The 14,647-nt window shown below is 45.7% G+C and overlaps 1 protein-coding gene across 1 annotated transcript in view; it reads right to left on the reverse strand.

The window, feature by feature from the left end:
* LOC146020606 (integrin alpha-M-like) overlaps positions 1 to 14,647 on the reverse strand; it is a 184,906-nt gene that overhangs the window by 54,769 nt on the left and 115,490 nt on the right. Inside the window, exons 17-20 of the mRNA XM_083153855.1 lie at positions 13,864 to 14,018; positions 3,070 to 3,233; positions 1,374 to 1,478; positions 327 to 400 (exon numbers count right to left, since the gene is read on the reverse strand). Of these exons, the coding sequence (XP_083009981.1) occupies positions 327 to 400; positions 1,374 to 1,478; positions 3,070 to 3,233; positions 13,864 to 14,018 (498 nt within the window). The remainder of the gene's footprint in view (positions 1 to 326; positions 401 to 1,373; positions 1,479 to 3,069; positions 3,234 to 13,863; positions 14,019 to 14,647) is intronic.

A 14,647-nucleotide genomic window follows, 5' to 3' on the forward strand; every position in this document is an offset into this window, starting at 1 on the left:
TTAATTTTTTCACGATTTTTCTCACAAGCCCACGAACCTTTATCTCTCACTACTTTGCGCACACGGTCCCGCACCTAGTGATAACCAGCAGCATAATTAGAATCAGCACCACCCGCATAGACACATCGTAACAATAACACCCCATGTCTCTCACGGCCCCGCATGTCCTGTGTATAGGAGAATATCAACATGTTGCCCATAGCAACCTATTACATTCTAGCTACTGTAAATAAATAAATGGTAAAATCTGAATGGTTGCTATGGGCAACATGTACTTGTCTAAAACCCTGCCCTGTGGTAAATGAATCCCTACAGGTCTTACTCACCCTGTGAATGTGAGGTTCAAACTCAGCTTATCCACACACACACCGTCTCCTCCACAGTCCTTCTCAAATGAAATCTGTAAGGACAAATAATATCACTGAGCGGGACACTACAGACACTGACGTATCCCATCTCTATCACTGGGCGCATGACCTGGAGTACAGACACTGATGTATCCCCATCTCTGTCACTCAGCGTGTGACCTGGAGTACAGACACTGACGTATTCTGGTCTCTGTCACTGAGCTCGTGACCTGGAGTACAGACACTGACATTTCCAGGTCTCTGTCACTCAGCATGTGACTTGGAGTAGACCCTGACATTTTATGGTATCTGTCACTGAGCGTGTGACCTAGAGTACAGACACTGACGTATCCTGGTCTCTGTCACTGAGCATGTGACCTGTAGTACAGACACTGACATATTCCTGTCTCTGTCACTGAGCATGTGACCTGGAGTGCAGACACTGACGTATCCCAGTCTCACTGATCATGTGACCTGGATTACAGACACTGATATATTCCGGTCTCTGTCACTGAGCATGTGACCTGGAGTACAGACACTGACATATCCTGATCTCTTTTACTGAGAATGTGACCTGGAGTACAGACACTGATGTATCCTCGTCTCTGTCACTGAGCGTGTGACCTAGAGTACAGACACTGACGTATCCTGGTCTCTGTCACTGAGCATGTGACCTGTAGTACAGACACTGACATATTCCTGTCTCTGTCACTGAGCATGTGACCTGGAGTGCAGACACTGACGTATCCCAATCTGTGTCACTAATCACATGACCTTGAGTACAGACACTGATGTATCCCCGGTCTCTGTTATTCAGCATGTGGCCTGGAGTGCATTGACATATCTCAGTCTCTATCACTGAGTGCGTGACCTGGACTACAGACACTGACGTATCCAGTCTCTGTCACTCAGCATGTGACCTGGAGTACAGACATTGACTTATCCCCATCTCTGTCACTCAGCGTGTAACCTGGAGTATAGATAGTGATGCATCCCAGTCTTTATTACTAACTGAGCAATTCATACCTCTTTTGATTGGTTGACTTGTGAATCCTCACTTAGGACTGGCGTTCCCATTAAAGAGTAATTGAGGGCAACACGGAGAGGCGTGAGAGAATCCTCCACACACTCCTGAGGGATATAAAGATAAATATGGTGGTTACTGCAGAGATCACACATTCTCCTTAGTTAAAAGCTACAGCATTGGTTAGAACCGTAGCAGGATGGAAAGGGTAACAGCAGCAGCATGAGAGAGAGGACAGCGGCAGCGTGGGATGGAGAACAGCAGCAGCGTGGGAGGGAGAACAGGGTCAGTGGGAGGGAGAACAGGGGCAGTGTGGGAGGGAGAACAGGGGCAGCGTGGGAGGGAGAACAGGGGCAGCGTGGGAGGGAGAACAGGGGCAGCGTGGGAGGGAGAACAGCAGCAGTGTGGGAGGGAGAACAGGGGAAGTGGGAGGGAGAACAGCAGCAGCATGCGAGAGAGGACAGTGGCAGCGTGGGATGGAGAACAGCTGCGGCGTGGGAGGGAGAACAGGGGCGGCGTGGGAGGGAGAACTGGGGTGGCGTGGGAGGGAGAACTGGGGCGACGTGGGAAGGAGAACAGCGGCGGCGTGGGAGGGAGAACAGGGGCGGCGTGGGATGGAGAACAGGGGCGGCGTGGGAGAACAGCGGCAGGATGGGATGGAGAACAGCGGCGGCGTGGGAGGGAGAACAGCGGCGGCGTGGGAGGGAGAACAGGGGCGGCGTGGGAGGGAGGACAGCGGCGGCATGGGAGGGAGGACAGCGGCGGCATGGGAGGGAGAACAGCGGCGGCGTGGGAGGGAGAACAGGGGCGGCGTGGGAGGGAGAACAGCGAACAGGGGCGGCGTGGGAGGGAGAACAGCGGCGGCGTGAGAGGGAGAACAGGGGCGGCGTGGGAGGGAGAACAGCGGCGGCGTGGGATGGAGAACAGGGGCGGCGTGGGAGGGAGAACAGCGGCGGCGTGGGAGAACAGCGGCAGGATGGGATGGAGAACAGCGGCGGCGTGGGAGGGAGAACAGCGTCAGCATGGGATGGAGAAAAGCGTCAGCATGGGATGGAGAACAGCGGCGGCGTGGGAGGGAGAACAGCGTCAGCGTGGGATGGAGAAAAGCGTCAGCGTGGGATGGAGAAAAGCGTCAGCGTGGGATGGAGAAAAGCGTCAGCGTGGGAGGGAGAACAGGGGCGGCGTGGGAGGGAGAACAGGGGCGGCGTGGGAGGGAGAACAGGGGCGGCGTGGGAGGGAGAACAGGGGCGGCGGCGTGGGAGAACAGCGGCAGGATGGGATGGAGAACAGCGGCGGCGTGGGAGGGAGAACAACGGCGGCGTGGGAGGGAGAAAAGCGTCAGCATGGGATGGAGAACAGCGGCAAACAAAATCGCACCGTGTGTACCCAATATTAGATGAATAGCAAAGGAATCACACCATGTGCACACATCATTATGGTATATGGTGGTGTTTCCCAACCCCAGGCCTCCGGGACCCCCTATTAGTGCACATGTTACAGGGCTCCCCACTATCACAAGTGAAACAATAACATAGCTCCACATATACAGTAGGTGTATTACAATGTGTCTGGGATGAATACACCTGTGCCCATGCTGGGAGATCTGGAAAACATGCACTGTTAGGGGTCCCTTAAGACTGGAGTTGGGAAACACCATTATATGGTATAATATCCAGGCTGCAATGTAACCCTACTCACCGGGAGACGGATCCTGTGCTGGGTGCAGCGAGGGGTCTCTGCCAGCTGCACAGTTGTGGTTGCAGTGCGGGAGTCAGACTTTGTGGTATCTGAGAACACAGCGCGGGTCACTGTACGCCCTGCATCCAGCAGCAGGATGTACTGCACTTGGGCGGAGGTTCCAGCTGTAATAGGGAGACAGAGTAAGTGACGTGAGGGTAAAGCAGAAGCAACAACATGTATTAGCGTCCAAGTTCAAAATCCTTCTTTTAACCCGGGTTGGATTGCCGGGTTTCTGGACACAGGATTTTTTGAAAGGCCCTTCACACTACACGGTGACCCAGGTCGACCTGGCAAGCACTGCATCCTCCGTAGGTACCCCCCCTGATGACTCACCCACCCCCCAACAAGGTTTGCTCTGGGGAGCTTCACCTGGCAAATGCCAGGTCGCTCCTGAGATGGACCCATGTCCATATTCTGGATGTGAACGGGGTATAATTCTGATACATGTTTCAGTTCATATTAAAACAACCATTCTGTACTATTGCGGTGCCCAGGTGCAAGGTGAAACTAATGTTGAAAAGACAACAGAGGATTACATTGGTTAGCTACTGTATGTGCTTCATGCTCCACATATATGTATTGTGCATAGTACATTAGTGCCCCCGTGTGGTAGTATGTTGGAATGGCAAGCATTAGAAGAAAAAAATGATATGTAATTGTAAATACAGGTTGAGTATCCCCTGATGGTGCCCCGATGGTCTCCCAGTATCCACGGTGGCCTTCAGGATCCTCTTCACTGGTCCCAGGGGTGCATTGCGTGAGCTTGCAGGCGCGCGGATTATGTCACTGGCGCGCCCGCATGCACCCCTGGGACATGAGATACCACTGACCAGGATCCTGAAGCCTGCCGTGGACACCAGGGGATGTGGTAAGTATAAAAAAAGGGCCGGGGGGGAACAGCAAAAAAAAACCGAAATATTCTGAAAAACCAGGGTTTTTGTAATATTTTGGTTTCTGTATATACGAATAAGGGATATTCCACCTGTATGTAACAGGGGTTTCCATTGGACACCTGCTGATTAGAGGTGTGTTTATGCTCATTTAGAAGATTATATACACTGCTAAGGAAACATATACATTGATAAGACAATTGTACAAACAGAAACCTGTCGGACTGTCCTGTGTTACCTTGGGCCGGTACAGTGTATGTTGTGTGTCCATGGTGATTGCCCATTACCAGCTGGTACAGTGTATGTTGTGTGTCCTTGGTGATTGCCCATTACCAGCCGGTACAGTGTATGTTGTGTGTCCTTGGTGATTTCCCATTACCAGCTGGTACAGTGTATGATGTGTGTCCTTGGTGATTGCCCATTACCAGCTGGTACAGTGTATGTTGTCTTAGAACGCGAGGATTGCCCATTACCAGCTGGTACAGTGTATGTTGTGTGTCCTTGGTGATTGCCCATTACCAGCTGGTACAGTGTATGTTGTGTGTCCTTGGAGATTGCCCATTACCAGCCGGTACAGTGTATGTTGTGTGTCCTTGGTGATTGCCCATTACCAGCCGGTAGAGTGTATGTTGTGTGTCATTGGTGATTACCCATTACCAGCCGGTACAGTGTATGTTGTGTGTCCTTGGTGATTGCCCATTACCAGCCGGTACAGTGTATGTTGTGTGTACTTGGTGATTTCCCATTACCAGCCGGTACAGTGTCTATTGTGTGTCCTTGGTGATTGCCCATTACCAGCTGGTACAGTGTATGTTGTGTGTCCTTGGTGATTGCCCATTACCAGCTGGTACAGTGTATGTTGTCTTAGAACGCGAGGATTGCCCATTACCAGCTGGTACAGTGTATGCTGTGTGTCCTTGGTGATTGCCCATTACCAGCTGGTACAGTGTATGCTGTGTGTCCTTGGTGATTGCCCATTACCAGCTGGTACAGTGTATGCTGTGTGTCCTTGGTGATTGCCCATTATCAGCTGGTACAGTGTATGATGTGTTTCCTTGGTGATTGCCCATTACCAGCCGGTACAGTGTATGTTGTGTGTCCTTGGTGATTGCCCATTACCAGCCGGTACATTGTATGTTGTGTGTACTTGGTGATTTCCCATTACCAGCTGGTACAGTGTATGTTGTGTGTCCTTGGTGATTGCCCATTACCAGCTGGTACAGTGTATGTTGTGTGTCCTTGGTGATTGCCCATTACCAGCCGGTACAGTGTATGTTGTGTGTCCTTGGTGATTGCCCATTACCAGCCGGTACAGTGTATGTTGTGTGTCCTTGGTGATTGCCCATTACCAGCCGGTACAGTGTATGTTGTGTGTCCTTGGTGATTGCCCATTACCAGCCGGTACAGTGTATGTTGTGTGTCCTTGGTGATTGCCCATTACCAGCCGGTACAGTGTATGTTGTGTGTCCTTCGTGATTGCCCATTACCAGCCGGTACAATGTATGATGTGTGTCCTTGGTGATTGCCCATTACCAGCCGGTACAATGTATGATGTGTGTCCTTGGTGATTGCCCATTACCAGCCGGTACAATGTATGATGTGTGTCATTGGTGATTGCCCATTACCAGCCGGTACAGTGTATGTTGTGTGTCCTTGGTGATTGCCCATTACCAGCCGGTACAGTGTATGATGTGTGTCCTTGGTGATTGCCCATTACCAGCCGGTACAGTATATGTTGTGTGTCCTTGGTGATTGCCCATTACCAGCCGGTACAGTGTATGTTGTGTGTCCTTGGTGATTTCCCATTACCAGCCGGTACAGTGTATGTTGTGTTACAGAAGAAAGGGGGAGCGGTGAACCGAATCAGAGCGCTATAGGTCTGCAGGTGGAAATGGAATGCTAGTGGTAACCCCGTACCACCAAGGACAAGTATTCAAGGAGTAATGTGTACTAGACACATATGTTGCATTCCACAGGGATCCTCCTGCGAGCTTAAACAATATAAATGGGATGAAAAGGGACGTTCCTATCTTACAAGGAGCGCTCCTCTTCTCCGATTTCAGGAAGATAAGTGTAAAATCACCACAGTGTATCCTTAGTCGTAAATGGGATAGTGGATAACCTTCTACCACACTTCAGGGGTGAGAGGGAGGTACCATACGTCCCTTGTGAGGGATAGGTGTCTCCTCTTCTCCGAGCGATAATATATTTCACCAAATGTCGAGTCACATCAGGGACCTTTTATCCTCTTCACATATATCCATATGTCAGTAAACCATATAGGAACAGAATAGAACCAAATATGGTGTAATACAATTTCATTTATTGGTCACAAACATACAGACAAGGGACAATGATAAAAAGGTGTTTCTAAGGTCAGATGAAAAGTAAACCATATGTAGGGATTCAAGCAATTACCAGAAATGGTGGAGAACTTGATGACACAAAGTTCTCAAACGAGCATCAGAGGTGAAAAAAGTCCCGGAAACTTTTTCTCTCTAGACGAGTGTACACCACAAGGTCCTGGTAACGCGATCCTCAGATGGGTAAGTGACAGCTGGGTCCTACGCGTTTCAACCGCCTTCTGCGGTCTTTGTCAAGGATGAAGTTACAAGCTGTCAGTTCCTGTTTAAAAAGGGTAAGTGTCCAATTGAAGATCCCGCGCTACATCGCGTCAATCCAAGTTTCCGGTGTGTTACACCGGGAGTTGTCATCCGACAGTATGCCCCACTTCCGTCCGTCTCATCCGGCATATAGAAAGCCGCACTTCCGGTTTCGTATATGCACGCTCCGGAGTAATAGCCACATTCAGACGCAATTTTCTCCTTCCATGTTCTGATTGGTCTCTGGGGAGGAGCCACGGGAGGAGGTTGTGCCAGGATGGGATGCATAACGTCGATGTATAAAGTGCGGATAGTGCGGATAGTTTCTTAATTCCATTTTCATATACGGAATAGAGAAAGGGGACAAAGTTAGAATAAATATAATGGAAAGATATATAAAGAAGTTAAAAAAGTATATTTTCTTATTTTGAATAAAAATATGGCTGAATAAAAAATGGCTAAAAGGAGAAATAAAAATAAAGAGAGGTTATATATAAAACGTCTATAAAAACCATTTTATCTCAAAGTCTTTATTAAGACCATTAGGGTACAAGGTATTGAGATTAAAAATACATTTCATTTCCTCCTTTGCCAGCTGAGATGCTTTATTTTTCTTTCTTGGGTCGTCCTTGATTTCTTTGATGCCCAGGAATCTGATGATATGGTTTGGATTGGATTGGTGAACAGTTTTAAAATGATGGGATAGACTGTGTGTTTCAAGACCTTTTTTTATGTTGTTTAAATGTTCCGTTATACGGGTCTTAAGGGGTCTCGATGTACGACCTATATAAAAAAGGTTACATGTGCACTTAATAGCATAAACTATATTGGGGGTATTGCATGTGATAAAATTTTCAATTAAAAAGTGGGTTCCGTTTATAGTTAGATCGGTTGTTTTGGAGTGACCATTGCTCTTAATAGTCTGGCACCCCTTGCACAGACCGCATCTGTGGAAACCTTTGGTTCGAATCCTGCCACTTGGGTTGACTGTATAAAAGGCACTTCTTACCAGTTTGTTTTTAATATTAGGGGCCTTTTTGTAGATAAATTTTGGTTTCTTTGGAAGATGGATGCCAATGACAGGATCTTTTAACAGGATTTTCCAGTTCTTTTTAAAGGATGTTTCGATAATTTTATGTTGGGCATTGAATCCGGTTATGAACGCCCACTGAAAATCATCCTCTCCCTGAGTTGTTTCTGGTTTCTGTTTAGGCTGTAAGAGGGTTTCTCTCTCTATTTCTTCTGTTTCCCTTAGGGTTCTAGAGATAGTTTCATTCGTATATCCACTTTTAACAAAACTTTCTGCCATTTTAGTTGCTTGTTGTTTATAGGTGGCAATGCTGGAGCAATTTCGTCTAAGGCGTTTAAATTGACCGCCTGGGATCGCATTTAACCAGGTGTTATGGTGGCAACTGTTTCTCTGTATGTAGGAGAGACAGTCTGTAGGTTTCGTATACGTTTTGGTCTCAAGCTGTCCCTCAATATCTGAAATTGTGATGTCCAGGAAATCAATACTGGATTGACTAATATTGAAAGTAAGTTCAATGTTATTATCATTTTGGTTGAGGTAGTCACAGAAGGTTTTGAGGTCAGATTCACTTCCTCTCCAGATAAAGACGATATCGTCTATATATCGAGACCAGGATACCAGATCCGCTCCAAAGCTATGCCCGCTCCACACATGTTCCTCTTCCCACAGTCCCATGAAGATATTGGCGTAGCTTGGAGCGAATCTGGTACCCATCACAGTCCCCACCTTTTGAGTGTAATAGTTGCCATCGAACATGAAGTAATTGTTATTCAGAATTAGGTCTATACAGTCTATAAGAAGATGTTGCAGATGGGGATCTAGATTACTTCTTTCGAGAAATTTTGTGGTTGCTCTAATCCCTTTATCATGACGAATGATCGAATACAGAGATTTGACATCTGCCGTCACTAAATAGTATCCTGTCTCCCACTGGATCGTGGGTAGAAGGTTTAGGAGGCTACTAGTGTCTTTTAGATGCGACCAATTAGTTTGAACCAAGGGCTGTAGATAATAATCAGTGAATTCTGATAAATTTGCAGTGACTGAATTGACACCGGACACTATGGGTCGTCCTGGGGGGCAGATGGGGTTTTTATGGATTTTGGGTAGTAAATATATGACTGGTACCATGGGTTCTGTAATATTGAGGAATTTGAATTCCTTTTCATTGATAGTCTCTAAATTCTTGTATTTGGTCAGCAAAGTTGTTATTTTTTCTTGTATTTTTATGGTGGGGTCCGATCTTATTTTGAGATAGGTTTCTTGATCTCCCAAATGTTTTGTAACTTCGTCGATGTACCATTTCTTATCTAGCACTACCACTCCACCACCTTTATCGGCTGGCTTTACAATAATTTCTTTGTTATCGCTAAGGTTTTTTAATGCCTGCCTTTCTTTTCTTGTTAGATTATATTTGGTTTTCTTTATGGAGACTTTTTTAATGTCTTCTACTACTAAAGAGCTGAAAGTTTCAATGAAATTGCCTTTGATGTGGGCTGGGTAAAAAATTGATTTGGGTTTGAAGTGACTAGTTGTTGGTGGTTCTTCGAATTCCATTTCGGTTTCTTTTTTGTTCAGAAAAAACTTTTTAAGACAAAGTTTGCGTACAAATTTGTGTACGTCCACAAAACTGTCAAATTTGTTTATGTTGGCAGTTGGGGCATATTTGAGTCCCTTTTCAAGCACTGAGATTTCCATGGGGGAAAGGGTATATTTACTTAAATTATATATTATTTATTCCTCAATATTACAGAACCCATGGTACCAGTCATATATTTACTACCCAAAATCCATAAAAACCCCATCTGCCCCCCAGGACGACCCATAGTGTCCGGTGTCAATTCAGTCACTGCAAATTTATCAGAATTCACTGATTATTATCTACAGCCCTTGGTTCAAACTAATCGGTCGCATCTAAAAGACACTAGTAGCCTCCTAAACCTTCTACCCACGATCCAGTGGGAGACAGGATACTATTTAGTGACGGCAGATGTCAAATCTCTGTATTCGATCATTCGTCATGATAAAGGGATTAGAGCAACCACAAAATTTCTCGAAAGAAGTAATCTAGATCCCCATCTGCAACATCTTCTTATAGACTGTATAGACCTAATTCTGAATAACAATTACTTCATGTTCGATGGCAACTATTACACTCAAAAGGTGGGGACTGCGATGGGTACCAGATTCGCTCCAAGCTACGCCAATATCTTCATGGGACTGTGGGAAGAGGAACATGTGTGGAGCGGGCATAGCTTTGGAGCGGATCTGGTATCCTGGTCTCGATATATAGACGATATCGTCTTTATCTGGAGAGGAAGTGAATCTGACCTCAAAACCTTCTGTGACTACCTCAACCAAAATGATAATAACATTGAACTTACTTTCAATATTAGTCAATCCAGTATTGATTTCCTGGACATCACAATTTCAGATATTGAGGGACAGCTTGAGACCAAAACGTATACGAAACCTACAGACTGTCTCTCCTACATACAGAGAAACAGTTGCCACCATAACACCTGGTTAAATGCGATCCCAGGCGGTCAATTTAAACGCCTTAGACGAAATTGCTCCAGCATTGCCACCTATAAACAACAAGCAACTAAAATGGCAGAAAGTTTTGTTAAAAGTGGATATACGAATGAAACTATCTCTAGAACCCTAAGGGAAACAGAAGAAATAGAGAGAGAAACCCTCTTACAGCCTAAACAGAAACCAGAAACAACTCAGGGAGAGGATGATTTTCAGTGGGCGTTCATAACCGGATTCAATGCCCAACATAAAATTATCGAAACATCCTTTAAAAAGAACTGGAAAATCCTGTTAAAAGATCCTGTCATTGGCATCCATCTTCCAAAGAAACCAAAATTTATCTACAAAAAGGCCCCTAATATTAAAAACAAACTGGTAAGAAGTGCCTTTTATACAGTCAACCCAAGTGGCAGGATTCGAACCAAAGGTTTCCACAGATGCGGTCTGTGCAAGGGGTGCCAGACTATTAAGAGCAATGGTCACTCCAAAACAACCGATCTAACTATAAACGGAACCCACTTTTTAATTGAAAATTTTATCACATGCAATACCCCCAATATAGTTTATGCTATTGAGTGCACATGTAACCTTTTTTATATAGGTCGTACATCGAGACCCCTTAAGACCCGTATAACGGAACATTTAAACAACATAAAAAAAGGTCTTGAAACACACAGTCTATCCCATCATTTTAAAACTGTTCACCAATCCAATCCAAACCATATCATCAGATTCCTGGGCATCAAAGAAATCAAGGACGACCCAAGAAAGAAAAATAAAGCATCTCAGCTGGCAAAGGAGGAAATGAAATGTATTTTTAATCTCAATACCTTGTACCCTAATGGTCTTAATAAAGACTTCGAGATAAAATGGTTTTTATAGACATTTTATATATAACCTCTCTTTATTTTTATTTCTCCTTTTAGCCATTTTTTATTCAGCCATATTTTTATTCAAAATAAGAAAATATACTTTTTTAACTTCTTTATATATCTTTCCATTATATTTATTCTAACTTTGTCCCCTTTCTCTATTCCGTATATGAAAATGGAATTAAGAAACTATCCGCACTTTATACATCGACGTTATGCATCCCATCCTGGCACAACCTCCTCCCGTGGCTCCTCCCCAGAGACCAATCAGAACATGGAAGGAGAAAATTGCATCTGAATGTGGCTATTACTCCGGAGCGTGCATATACGAAACCGGAAGTGCGGCTTTCTATATGCCGGATGAGACGGACGGAAGTGGGGCATACTGTCGGATGACAACTCCCGGTGTAACACACCGGAAACTTGGATTGACGCGATGTAGCGCGGGATCTTCAATTGGACACTTACCCTTTTTAAACAGGAACTGACAGCTTGTAACTTCATCCTTGACAAAGACCGCAGAAGGCGGTTGAAACGCGTAGGACCCAGCTGTCACTTACCCATCTGAGGATCGCGTTACCAGGACCTTGTGGTGTACACTCGTCTAGAGAGAAAAAGTTTCCGGGACTTTTTTCACCTCTGATGCTCGTTTGAGAACTTTGTGTCATCAAGTTCTCCACCATTTCTGGTAATTGCTTGAATCCCTACATATGGTTTACTTTTCATCTGACCTTAGAAACACCTTTTTATCATTGTCCCTTGTCTGTATGTTTGTGACCAATAAATGAAATTGTATTACACCATATTTGGTTCTATTCTGTTCCTATATGGTTTACTGACATATGGATATATGTGAAGAGGATAAAAGGTCCCTGATGTGACTCGACATTTGGTGAAATATATTATCGCTCGGAGAAGAGGAGACACCTATCCCTCACAAGGGACGTATGGTACCTCCCTCTCACCCCTGAAGTGTGGTAGAAGGTTATCCACTATCCCATTTACGACTAAGGATACACTGTGGTGATTTTACACTTATCTTCCTGAAATCGGAGAAGAGGAGCGCTCCTTGTAAGATAGGAACGTCCCTTTTCATCCCATTTATATTGTTTAAGCTCGCAGGAGGATCCCTGTGGAATGCAACATATGTGTCTAGTACACATTACTCCTTGAGTGTATGTTGTGTGTCCTTGGTGATTGCCCATTACCAGCCGGTACAGTGTATGATGTGTGTCCTTGGTGATTGCCCATTACCAGCCGGTACAGTGTATGTTGTGTGTCCTTGGTGATTGCCCATTACCAGCCGGTACAGTGTATGTTGTGTGTCCTTGGTGATTGCCCATTACCAGCCGGTACAATGTATGATGTGTGTCCTTGGTGATTGCCCATTACCAGCCGGTACAGTGTATGTTGTGTGTCCTTGGTGATTGCCCATTACCTGCCGGTACAGTGTATGTTGTGTGTCCTTGGTGATTGCCCATTACCAGCTGGTACAGTGTATGTTGTGTGTCCTTGGTGATAGCCCATTACCAGCCGGTACAGTGTATGTTGTGTGTCCTTGGTGATAGCCCATTACCAGCCGGTACAATGTATGATGTGTGTCCTTCGTGATTGCCCATTACCAGCCGCTACAGTGTATGTTGTGTGTCCTTGGTGATTGCCCATTACCAGCTGGTACAGTGTATGTTGTGTGTCCTTGGTGATTGCCCATTACCAGCTGGTACAGTGTATGTTGTGTGTCCTTGGTGATTGCCCATTACCAGCCGGTACAGTGTATGTTGTGTGTACTTGGTGATTTCCCATTACCAGCCGGTACAGTGTCTATTGTGTGTCCTTGGTGATTGCCCATTACCAGCTGGTACAGTGTATGTTGTGTGTCCTTGGTGATTGCCCATTACCAGCTGGTACAGTGTATGTTGTCTTAGAACGCGAGGATTGCCCATTACCAGCTGGTACAGTGTATGATGTGTGTCCTTGGTGATTGCCCATTACCAGCTGGTACAGTGTATGTTGTCTTAGAACGCGAGGATTGCCCATTACCAGCTGGTACAGTGTATGATGTGTGTCCTTGGTGATTGCCCATTACCAGCTGGTACAGTGTATGTTGTCTTAGAACGCGAGGATTGCCCATTACCAGCTGGTACAGTGTATGATGTGTGTCCTTGGTGATTGCCCATTACCAGCTGGTACAGTGTATGTTGTCTTAGAACGCGAGGATTGCCCATTACCAGCTGGTACAGTGTATGATGTGTGTCCTTGGTGATTGCCCATTACCAGCTGGTACAGTGTATGCTGTGTGTCCTTGGTGATTGCCCATTACCAGCTGGTACAGTGTATGCTGTGTGTCCTTGGTGATTGCCCATTACCAGCTGGTACAGTGTATGCTGTGTGTCCTTGGTGATTGCCCATTATCAGCTGGTACAGTGTATGATGTGTTTCATTGGTGATTGCCCATTACCAGCTGGTACAGTGTATGTTGTGTGTCCTTGGTGATTGCCCATTACCAGCCGGTACAGTGTATGTTGTCTTAGAACGCGAGGATTGCCCATTACCAGCCGGTACAGTGTATATTGTGTTATGACACGTGGATTTTCTGAGGGTTGTCATTAAATTAAGTATCATCGCTCAGAAAATGACATCAGTACGTGTGTAGGCCCCATAAGTGCGCTGGTCTCAGCCCATAGCTTCCCCGGAGGCCATGGTGTTGGGGTGTAACGAGAAGTAGTGAACCACATAGTGCCCTCTATCATCTTCTACTGTTCTTGACCCGAGCCTCTACTTTACCCCTTATTTTACCAGTGTAGCCCAATTTCCACACTTACCGTTGGCATTGCTGCTCCTCAGGGTCCTAGTGAAACACACCGTGACCGTTGTTGCTGGGTCTCTCCTGTTTGCTACAGAACAATCATAGGTGGGAAGCAGGATTTCTGTGGGATTAGCTGTTATAGATACTGAGACGGCCAGAACCGGGCGAGAGCTGAAGAAGAGCAATGTGTCAGACTGAGGATCAGGGACAGGGACTAGATGAGTCAGCCTTTACTTATTTATTTACAGTTTCTTATATAGCGCAATCATGCAGAGAAAGTGATATATAACATTAAGAAGACAAAAGGCCAAATATAGAATGTCTAGTGATTTCACCCTGTGTGACATCACAAAATGAGCCATTATAGGACCCTGAGTGACATCACAAAATGAGCCATTATAGGACCCTGAGTGACATCACACAATGAGCCATTATAGGACCCTGAGTGACATCACACAATGAGCCCTTATAGGACCCTGAGTGACATCACACAATGAGCCCTTATAGGACCCTGAGTGACATCACACAATGAGCCATTATAGGACACTGAGTGAGATCACACAATGAGCCCTTATAGGACCCTAAGTGACATCACACAATGAGCCCTTATAGGACCCTGAGTGACATCACACAATGAGCCATTATAGGACACTGAGTGAGATCACACAATGAGCCCTTATAGGACCCTAAGTGACATCACACAATGAGCCCTTATAGGACCCTAAGTGACATCACAAAATGAGCCATTATAGGACCCTGAGTGACATCACACAATGAGCCATTATAGGACCCTGAGTGAC

The sequence above is a fragment of the Crinia signifera genome, chromosome 7 (genome assembly GCF_055691185.1).
Source record: "Crinia signifera chromosome 7, ASM5569118v1, whole genome shotgun sequence".
Lineage (NCBI taxonomy): Eukaryota > Metazoa > Chordata > Amphibia > Anura > Myobatrachidae > Crinia > Crinia signifera.